The following is an 11,857-nucleotide window of genomic DNA, read 5'->3' on the forward strand; positions in this document are numbered from 1 at the left end:
GTAAGTCTGTGGGAAACACTGCGATAGTTTTACTCAAATGAAACTGTCAAATGATCATGAAGTGACTCTCAGAGGGTCATGTAGTAAGACGACAGAAGCTGAAATCACTGTGAGCGTCGCACACTTTGTATTTACAGGTACTAGTCCATATCGTGACTCAGTTTAAGTGTACTGACCTACTTTTGATTAATTCATCCAAACTTTGACAAATTCCAGAAAGAAAAAAACATATCTTAAGCGTGCAGAATAACATAAGTGGACTTTGAACGATTAATTGCCGCTTTGAACGATTACGTAATTGTGGCATCCATAATTGTAATTGCGATTAGAAATTTGATTAATTGTGCAGCCCTACTCAATAGGATGCTTGCATGTCAGAAACTTGCACTGGTGCAACCAAATGAGGTTTACAGCATATAAAGGTTTTGACATTTATATGCTGTAATTTGCGAGTGAAATGCTTGTTCCGTGAGCTGTGAGTTATGTAGAATGTAGTGGAAGCCTATTCAAGCACGCTCATGTGGTTAGGTGACGTCCCCCGAGGGAATGGACATAGAAAGGTTAGCTTGCGTAGGAGGATTGAGCTACACTGAGGACACCTGCGCTTTGTAGATGCTTTCTGACCTTTGCGCTCAGTTTGTGTGCTTTGAATGCATTAAAGCTGATGTTTTTGGAATAGACTGTAGTAAACCATTAAAGATGCCATTTGCCTTTTTGTTTGCACCATTTTGAGTCCCTCAGCCGCTGGTTCAGCATTATGACACAAGAACATTGAACATAGCATCTGTCCTGCGTTTGTAAACTGTGTCTGTCTTTAGTAGTTTGCCCTTTTGTATTTAATACTCTCCTGTTTCTTCATTATTGACTTCCAGCAGTGCAAATGCAAACTACTTCATTCAAATACCAGTGAACCCAGAGATTCTTAAATCATAATAAACATGTGAACAACAGAATTGAAGATTACTTCATGTCTGCAAAGGGCAATTTCTTTCTATATGTGTTTTAAATGCAAAGACAGCAGGCAGGTGAGGTACCTTCTCATCAGAAAGGTGACTTCAGGCGTTTTTTTTGCATTCATTTTACATGATCTGTCTTGCTTGTATAACATTGTGAATGTAAAATGCTCTTCGAAACTAGGCAATGAGTTTTTATTTGATTTATTTTTATTTTATTTTACTATGCTTATATCACACATATGCATTAGTATAGTGTTTCCTATTTTTTTGTCCACAAAATACCTTGAAGCTTGAATGCCCAGAAATCCCTGTGAGGTACCTTAAAGGTCAGAGATATTTCACTTTGACCTTTGCATGACTGTAGATCTATGAATGAACATGAGAGGAGTTCAGGAGTCTCTGATGGTTGTGACCTGTGCACATGTCAGAATGCTGCTTTTAAAAAGTGCTTCCACATGGCTGATTTTACACACAAACTGCTCGAATGCTCTATTCATCTGAATAAAGCACAACAGATCTTCTAAGATAAGACAACATGAGAAATGTGGAAAAACATATAGATTGATAATTGAATATTTTAAAGGTTAATTTGGGGAAAATGTCAGTGGTGTAATTATTATGTAAAGGCCAATTCAGGCCTTTTGGATCAACAATTGAGACTATGTTCCCCTTTTCTCAAAAATTTGAGAGTTAGGCTATTTTTTTAATCGTATCAAGTGTATTTCTGTGTACAAGCAGCTCTTCTCTGAGTCCATCCTTCATGTGCCCCGTTTGCTGAAGAAAAGCTGTGTAAGACGGTAGACCCCTAAGGAAATAGATATATTTAGGCACAAAGTAGGCTGTACATAAAAATATCAGTTTGTCATGTGTGCACATAAGTTGGCGTCTGAATCAGACTTGAAACGCTGTGATCTAGTTCAACTGGTACTATCAAAATGGGCTCTGCTGCAATTAAATATTTCGAATAATAATTATGCATGCTTTAAACAAGTTACTGACCTGACCTGACCTGTTATACTGTTTTGGAATCACAGAAGCTTAAGTAGATATTTTTGTGTTACAGACTCTGGTTGGACCGTAATGACCGCACGCTTCCGGTTGCCTGCAGGCAGATCCTACAATGTCCGGGCGACGGAGCTGGCACGCGACAGGCAGCGCACCGAGGTGGTCTGCAACGTTTTTCTTTTGGACAACACTGTCCAGCCTTTTAAAGTCAATGTAAGTACTCCTTTAAAAGTAATGCAAATAATTCAATTTGTGTTGCTAATCTGTTTCTAAAGTGTTCTGACCTGTATGTTTTTGTAGCATGTTGCTATATGGTTGATGGTGTGTTCTGAGTAGTTGATAGATTACGTCTGAATGCGTACTAGTCGGGTGTTCTGGGTGGAGCCTATGCACGTCCAAGTCTCTGTGATATTTTGTTCTTTTGTTATGGCTTGGGTCCCTCTTTCAGTGTTAGTCGGTTGTGTATTTTTTTCACCAATTTCATCATCCCTCAGATGAGTCTGATTATTTGTAAAAGTTATAGCTTATCCCTGCTCTGATGAACAAGCTTTGAGGTATGATTCATGTCTGTAATATGGTGCAAGACGAGTTACAATGTTTAGTAAATGTGTTTTTTTTTTGTTAAAATCCCTAAATCTATGTATGAGCAATAATAATGGTGATGCTTGCTTTAGCAAACACTACTCTACCTTCTGTCATTAGCAAACACCAGTAATAATTCTAATATCACTTATACTTGCCAGTCAAATGTTTGGTGTCAGTATTTTGTTGAGAAATTAATATTCAGCAAGGATGCATTAAATTGATCAAAATTGACAGAAAAAACATTTCTACAAAACAAATGCTGTTTTTATTTTATTTTATTTTTTATTGTTTGAATTATTATTCATCAAAGAATCCTAACAAATGTATCACGGATTCCACAAAAATACTAAGCAGCACAACAATAAGAAGAAATGTTCCTTGAACACCAACCTGCATATTAGAACATAAAATAATACGTTATAATATTTTCCAGTATTACTGCTTTTTTCTGTATTTGTGATCAAATAAATGCAGTCTTGCTGAGCATAAAAATCTGGCTAACCCTAACTTTTGAACAGTTTAAATAACTAGAATTGCCATATTCATTGTTGATTGTATATGAATTAGGCTACTGATCTGGCAAGCCTTATATATTGATTGTTAACCCTCAAAGATGTTTAATAACTTTTGAACCGCTAATCAGAATACTTTAAAAGTCTCGTAAAAAGGAGATTCACTGCTTTTCGGAAGTATCACATTTGTCTCATTTGGACATTCAGAGGCTCCATAGTGAACGTGGTTACGTCATCACATTTAGATCGGCATTGATTCATCAAAAGAAACCAATGCATTTTGTTCCCCTGAGCCAAACAGGAACGATTGTTGAAGTTTAGTCCTACCCCCGTGCCCAGATTGGTTCAAACTGTTATCTATTCAACCAGTAAACATAGGTTTATGTATTTTGAACCACCAATTAGCATGCTTCTTTGGAAATTGGAACAAACCTAAAGTGAAAGTAAAGTGTGTCATGCGTGTATGAAAACAAGCACTAGGCCTGTCTCAATAATTAAATAACCATCTAATCGCGATTATTTGATCTAAACATCCGCGATTATTGTGCTTTTTATACAGCACAAGGAGGAGTCATACACCAAAAGAAACAGAAGAGCACCAGGTTGCTTTTCATGCACTGTATAGCCTATATCATCTGAAGCCATTCCATATCTTAATGTGAGGGACAGGATTGTATTTACGATGTTAAATTTAAGTTTACAGAAACTCATCTTCCTTCTGCTGCAGCTGTCAGTCATTCTCCGCTCAGCATTCAAACAGTTGTACCATGTGGAGTGCAGCGGCTGTGACTTATGTTGCTTCAAGCACGTCATTCTGCACCCTAGATGTGCATAAGCGCTGCCACTCAATGTTGCTTCAAGCAAATCATTCTGCACCCTAGATGTGCATAAGAGCTTTGTGCCGCTCTGTTTGAAGTGTTTCACATTATCAAAGTTTTGCACACAAAGATTATTAGAAGCTTTTATTTTTCCTCTTGATTACTCTTATTTTTATGAATGCATTTTGTAAGAATACAAATAGTTAACAGAATAAACATGTTTAAATTGTATAATGTGCACCAAAGATTTTTTCAAGATATTGTTTTTGCTGCTAAATTGTACAGTCAGCTAGTTTAATTTTATATTTTTATTCAAATGTAGTTTTTCTCTGTAATGAGGAAGTGAGTATTTTATGGATTGGTTTAAAAAAGAGTGACCATTAGTTCCACAAACACAGTATTGATATTCTGTATTGGTGTAGAAAAAAAGTAGCGCTGGTGTTGGATCGGTATTGGCCGATTCTTAGAATTTGGAATACTCTATGTAATCTTACACTGCAAAATAATAACTCAAAAAAGATTAAAAGAAAACATCATAATTATTTACTGAACCCTTAAATCACAATTATATAATGAAAGCATGAAAAAACAGACAATTAATCGTGATAATTGGCATAATCGTCATAATCGCCAAAGCCCTAAAACAGACAATTTATCACAATAACCGTGACTATTTTTAGACAATTAATCGTCAGCCAAATTTCATAATCGTGACAGCCCTAACGAGCACAAAATAACACATTTGCATGAGAACACTCTCTGACAGAGCACTTTGACAAAACAAACCAAAAACAAGGATTAAACTGGTGCATATCAGATAAAGCACTGGAATTTGTTTTCGCGTCACTAGGCGTTGTTACGGTAGAATCGATTCCAACGCAGAGTACTGCCAGTGGATCGATCCATTTGGTTGTTATATTATGTAAATAATTCTTATATAGTGTGTAAAGATCATTTGCACATTTTTTCCCCATTTTTTTTGTTTGTTGTTCATACTCAGATTGAAAATATATTTCTCTGAAAAAAAGGTCACACTTTTTTTACCGTGTTTTGTTATTATTTAACATAGGGCTGGGTGATATGGGCAAAAATTCATATCTTTGTATTTTTTGGCCGATTTGCGATATACGGTATACATCTCGGTATTTTCGCTTTTGTATTTGTATTTTAAAAAATCTGTATTTAAAGGGGTCATATGATGCGATTTAAATTTTTCCTTTCTCTTTGGAGTGTTACAAGCTCTTGGTGCATAAAAAAGATCTGTAAAGTTGCAAAGACTAAAGTCTCAAATCCAAAGAGATATTCTTTATAAAAGTTAAGAGTCAGCCACGCCTGCCTAAAATGGCTCGTTCCAACACGCCCCCACATGTCTACGTCACAATGTGGGAAGATTTGCATAACGCCGCCCAAATGTTCACACAAAGAAAGAAAGCGTAACTTTTATTCTCGCTGTAGTATTGTTGCCGCTGCCGCCATGTCGTGAAGGCGCTGTGTGTTTCCTTGTGAAAGCGAAACTACTTTGCTTGGCCTTCCAAAAGAATACAATATCCGCTTCGTCATGCCTGGAGCTGATCCGTGCTGGTCACTGAGGAAATACATCAACTTTGCGCTGTGGATCGCCGGATCGGCTTTCACCGTGGACGAAGCCGGAGTCGTCACATGTCCTTCTGGACGCTCCTCCGTCGAAATCGCCGGCCGCGCCATTCTCAAGCCCGCCGCCTCTGCTCACTCTCACCCTCCGGCCATTCCTCACGCTAGCCCCCGGCCTCTGCTCACTGTAGGCCACCGTGTGTGACATTTCATTACACCAAATACACCAAATAATGTTCTTTTTAGCAGCATAATATGACCCCTTTAATATATATATTTCACTTATTGCCCAATGTTGTCCAACAAAATAATACATATTAAAGGCTATGAAAACAAATAAAGTGAATGTAACCATGTAAGCCTTTATATTATGTGCAAAAAAGGGTGAAAATCACATTGTAACATCGCAATCTAAAAACTAAAATAAGGCTTTTAAATTGGAAGTTAAATTCGCTAAACTAAAAATGAAAATTTGAGTTGTGTTAGGCTATTTTCCCAATGTTGTCCAACAAAATAATACATATTAAAGGCTATGAAAACAAATAAAGTGAATGTAACCATGTAAGCCTTTATATTATGTGCAAAAAAGGGTTAAAATCACATTTCATTCTAACATTGTAACAATCTAAAAATAAGGCTTTTAAAACGAAAGTTAAATTCACTAAACTAAAAATCAAAATAAATGAGAACAAAAGCACAGAGTTGTGGTAGGCTATTTTGATTACCCCATTACAGGCACTTTACATTCAGTGCTATCATAAAAATAGACTTACTTGTAGGTTTGAAATTCTACATATGTCACATTTATTGTCCAACTACAAATATTTCAGCGAAATGTATATTTTAGTCAGAGTTAAGCTCCTCTTTCATTGAGCTCCGTCTGTTTGGCGCGCATGCGCGCAGCGCCGCTCGTTCTAAATGAAGTCTCTGAAGTTTAGCGGAGAATCCCAAAGCAAAAGGCTCATGCACTTCTGACAGCTGACACTTTCTAACATTTACAGACGGAGGATATACCTGTGAAATGTAAGGGAAACGGCACATTTCAAACACATTTAACAGCGCGAGTAGCCTAGTGTCTCTGTCAGCGGCACACGCAGCCTCTCTGTCAGAGCATCTGATGGGGCGAGCCGCTTAAACTATTCGAAACGATAAACTTACCAGTTTTTAAAGGCCTTAATATGAAGCTTGTCACGTGTTTAGAACAAATTGGATTAAGCATTTCTCCGCAGCAGCTCAGTCTGTGTCCTCCGCTATATTTTTCAGATGCGCTCGGATCAAACTACTGTATATCGCTTATAAATTCACTTTTTAATCTGTACATGCTTTCACTTGGTAATATAATTAGGAAATATAAAATCTCTTTTCATTTCTACGCTGATGATTCTCATATATACGTTCCATTAAAATCTAGACATTCTCTGCAGCCTCTTATGGACTGTCTGAAAAACATTCAAATCTGGATGGCGAATAATTTCCTCCAGCTAAACAATGAAAAAACTGAGGTGATTATTTTTGGTCCCTCTAAACCCAGAAACTCTATAGTTAGTAACTTAGACAGTCTCACTGCATATGTTAAGTCACATGCAAAAAATGTAGGTGTTATTTTTGCCTTGAAAAGTAAATTAGCTCAGTTGTTAAAAACACCTATTATCAATTGAGAATAATTTCTAGACTTAAATCAACACTTTCCTTTCAAGACTTGGAAAAAGTTATTCATGCATTTATCACATCACGATTGGACTACTGTAATTCCTTGTACCTAGGTCTTCCTCAATCTTCACTGGCTCGTTTGCAGATGGTCCAGAATGCAGCGGCCAGATTTTTAACTGGTGCAAAAAAACGTGATCATATCAACTCCAGTTTTAGTGTCGCTCCACTGGCTTCCGGTCTCCTTTAGAATTCAATTAAAAATTTTGTTGATTGTTTTTAAAGCACTTAATGGACAAGCCCCATCATACATTTCTGATCTTATCTCATTTAATTCTACTCCCAAGTCCCTCAGATCTGCTAATAAAGCTCTTTTATATGTCCCACGGTTATGACTTAAGTTTAAAGGTGACAGAGCCTTTGCGGTAGCTGCTCCACGGTTATGGAATCAGTTGCCACCTGACATTTAAGAGTGCTCTATCTATTTCAGTTTTTAAGTCTAGACTTAAAACGCATCTTTATTCTATGGACTTTCCTGATTTTTAATTTATGGATTAGTATTGCTATCTTGGATTTTAATTTGTATTGTATTTTATTTTATACTTTAGTTTACTGTATTTGATGATTGTTTTGTACAGCACTGTGGTCAGTGTAGCTGAATTTAAATGTGCTCTATAAATAAAATTTACTTACTTTACTTACTTACTATAAAGAATATATCGATATATCGTACAAACTCGATATACCGCCCAGCCCTAATTTAACACTGTTTCCATTTGCTTTACTCCCTAAACATTTTTGGATACATCTATATTGTCAGTAAACAAAATAGACCTGTTTTTCATTGAAAAGCACCTTTAATAATATTGTAATAAATGGCTATAACTTGCTTGGGGAATGTTATATATAGAAACATTTATTTGAAAGTGTATAACACCCAAATACAACTTTCTAAAGAAAAAAAATCCAAACTTCAGGAGTTTCTATTTGAGTACATAGTAAAAAAAACAAAAAACAATTGTTGCTTGTGTGTTGTTGTTTTTTTTAAATTCTGTCAAATTCATTAATTCTTAGAGAAAACAAAAGGAAAATTGGGACTTTAAATCATCTAGACTGAAACTTCAGGTTGTCCAATTTATAATGATATATGGCGCTTGTTGTCCTATTTATAATGATATATGGCGCTTGATGCTGACTGCTGATCAAGTGGTATTTACCAGATGTCACATAGGTCACACAAGACTGACTCATGCATTTTTGCTTAAAGTTGAAGGCCCTACTCAATGCATGTTCTTCAAGATTCCCCTTTCTGCCAAACATATTTTATTGGACTGTCCCGCTTTTAATGCATGTAGAAAACTCTTTTATGACGTGAACTCACTTAAAGAGTTATTTAGTTTTTAGAAAAAGTTTTAGAATTTTTATCATATTTGAATGTAAAAAATCTTGTGTAATATAACTTGAGTTTGTTTGTTTGCTGGGTTTTATTGTATTTGTTATACTTGTATTTTTTTAATTGTTTTGCCATGAAAATAGCGTATGCTGACATGGCATTAAATAAAAATATACTATTATTACTACTGATGAACAAAGAAAAGTACAGGCATGTCAGGTGCACCAAAGATATTCTAGGTCTTTAAGGGTTAAAGTCTTATTAATATAATTTATTATAAAATGATCCCTTTTTCTCAATTAACCCCAAATCGTATGCATGTTTGTTTGAAAATTGCCATCTTTGTGATGTTTTTCCATGCATAGTAGTCGGCATCATCTACATAGTGTTCATGTTCCAGCTAGAGGATAGTGGTGTATATTCTGCTTATAGAAGGGATGCATGCTTGACATTCCGGCCAAATGAAAAGTGGCCCTCAGGGTTCCAGAGATTCATGTACATACTTGCACCTGCAATATAAAGCTGCCATGACACACCCCACACACGCGACAAGCAAAGACACAAATCCCCAGCTCTTTCATTTGCTGGTCTGATTAACCCATGTGTTTGCTCATCCTTGTCCTCAGTGTTGTGCACAGTGTTGTGTAAAATGGTCTTTATGGAGAACTGTTATGTCCTGACTTGAAATAAGGGCTCATGCCATTTGCCAACATTGAATTAAAGGTTGCTCAGGTTTTCCTCGGTGGTTATTACCTTTCCCATCAGTTACATTGCCCAAGGATTTCCTGTGTAACAGGAAGTATTTCCATATTGAAATGGAGCAAGCAATAAACCTATAAACATCACATGACTTTAAACAGCTGCTGATCTGTTAAATGAATCAAGACGTTCTTACTTAGAAGTTGTCTGTCATGCTGCTCTCTGATTTGTAACCAACATTTCCAGGAAAGCCAGTCCTCACGTAACGGCCCCAGTGATCAAATTTACGAACTCCTCTCTGGTCTCATACATTTTTGTGCCAGACCTCTCGGTGACCTAGATAGTCTGGCAGCACAGCGGGTCTTTGATGAGTATAGGACGCACATGGAACTGAAGCACAAGGTCTAATGGAGGAGAGATGGAGGATCAGAGGTAAATAATCAGGAGGGGGCGAGGTGTAAAAAAAACAAAACAGGAAGGCTGTTATTTGTGTTACAGAAGTTGATGTTGTTGATGTTATGGAGGGGCCTTCATAAATATGTCTCAACTGTGTGTTTGAAGAGGTGCATGCTACGTCTGGAATGCAGAGAAAAAGCCAGAAATTTGTAAATATTAGACTAGATTGCTGCATTGTAGTGTCTTTCTTAAAGGGGTCATATGATGCGATTTCAATTTTTCCTTTCTCTTTGGAGTGTTGCAAGCTCTTGGTGCATAAAGAAGATCTGTAAAGTTGCAAAGACTAAAGTCTCAAATCCAAAGAGATATTCTTTATAAAAGTTAAGAGTCAACCACGCCTACCTAAAACGGCTCGTTCTAACACGCCCCCACATGTCTATGTCACGATGTGGGAAGATTTGCATAACGGCGCCCAAATGTTCACACAAAGAAAGAAGGCGTAACTTTTATTCTCGCTGTAGTATTGTTGCCGCCGCCGCTATGTCGTGAAGACGCTGTGTGTTTCGTTGTGAAAGCAAAACTACTTTGTTTGGCCTTCCAAAAGAGGATGATATCCGCCACATTTTATGGAGGACTGTTTCCTGATACTGGTAGAGTAGACTACAGTGCCGGCTGTTCTTCCCGCTTTTCAGAACGATGAGCTTTGTAAAAATCGACGCGTTTCAGAAAGGCGGGGCATAGAGGAGAAACAATAATGTACAGTATGTGGAAAATAATGTGTGATCCAAGCCAGTAGGGGCCCATTACCTGGACTGAAACTCTCTCACGCTGGCCTAGGATTAACAGACAGTCTGTAGCTCTGGATGCATTTAACATGCATAGGTGGCCTTAGTGCTTAGAAGGAAATTTGTTTCATAAGCTAAGCTATTTTGATGAAAAATTATGATATTGCATTTTTCTTTCGAAACATGCACTGTTGAATCTTGCACAATAACCCCAGGAACATGTATTAAGAAAGCAAATAACATTATGATTTCATGCTGGCTATAATTGTGGCCTAATTGTCCAAATATTTTGTGAGCCTCCTTTGCAGTACCAGTCTTTCCTTAGTATCAAAACACAGACGTCATAACTAGGCTGTGTTTGCTGCCTGTTTCTTTGGTTGCCGTGTGTAGATGACTGACTGTCTTCAGAACACTCACAGGTTTCCTGCAGACCTCCGATCTCTGGACAAGCTGCCGCACGTCTGCTAACATTTCTGTCGTACCACTCTCCTCCCCTGCTCTAAAGTTGGCATGAAATGTAAATTCACCATATTTATTTTCAAGATGCATGTTATTGATATATTATTGTGAACAATTCATCCGTGCATGTATCGATTTTTTTTTTTTTCACATTTGACATCAAAATGTAAAAATTTATCCAATCATTTAATCTGCTTGAACCCCAGCATATTCCTAAAATTGCCTGCAAGCTAATATTCAGCCTTTCTGACTCCATCCAGTCAACAACTGAAGTATAGAACCAACCAAGTCCCTGCCTACATTTTTTTTTCTTTTTTGATAATCTGATGTGTCACAATATGGAAGAAAAGAGCTGTCACTATTCCTGTTTCATTATGACTTTCATGTACATCATCACACACACACATTTATTAGAAATGCCACAGTGGAATCCCACTTCCAGTTTTGACCATTAGTTTTGTAAACTTCTGTTGAAAATGCACACTTAAACAGCCATGAGGTCTGAGACTGCAGCAAATCTCCTCTCAGACACTTTAATTAGTGTGTAAATCTACACAAAAGTGCTGAGGGCAGGGGAAGGAAACACAAGAGTCAGAAAGTCCCGGAACTTTGTTCATATCTACATCCTAAAAAAACATTTAGAAGAATCAAAGCCTATATAAACACTTCCTGTTTTGGATATACCTAAAATTTTCCCACAGTGTACCTTTTATACATTGTTTCCTTTGCTGCTGACATTGTCTGTAGGGGCTACTTATGGTTATGGCGCATACTTATGGTTATGTGGTGTTCAAGCATGGGATATTTATTGGAAAAAATAAGTTACAGACTATGCCTTTAAGACCTATTTGTTATTAATAATTGTTCTTGTGCTGATATATAAAACAAATCACATGTTTGAACTAGGGATGTCAATTTTCGATAATTTCCATGATCGATCATTGTTTAAATTAACGATCAATTAATCGATTAATCGTTAACTTTAATGCAGCAAAATGCGTCTATTGCAGTA

General features: G+C 36.9%; 1 protein-coding gene across 4 annotated transcripts in view; it reads left to right on the top strand.

Annotated features, from left to right (window-relative positions):
- The window catches only part of LOC107663857 (tyrosine-protein phosphatase non-receptor type 4-like), a 55,801-nt gene that overhangs the window by 14,109 nt on the left and 29,835 nt on the right, over positions 1 to 11,857 (top strand). For all 4 annotated transcript variants that reach the window (XM_016454215.1, XM_016454216.1, XM_016454217.1 and 1 more), the window contains exon 2: positions 2,020 to 2,174. In XM_016454215.1, coding sequence (XP_016309701.1) covers positions 2,037 to 2,174 — 138 coding nt within the window. In that variant the 5' untranslated portion in view covers positions 2,020 to 2,036. The remainder of the gene's footprint in view (positions 1 to 2,019; positions 2,175 to 11,857) is intronic.

The sequence above is a fragment of the Sinocyclocheilus anshuiensis genome, unplaced genomic scaffold (assembly GCF_001515605.1).
Source record: "Sinocyclocheilus anshuiensis isolate Anshui unplaced genomic scaffold, SAMN03320099.WGS_v1.1 scaffold976, whole genome shotgun sequence".
Taxonomy (NCBI): Eukaryota; Metazoa; Chordata; class Actinopteri; order Cypriniformes; family Cyprinidae; genus Sinocyclocheilus; species Sinocyclocheilus anshuiensis.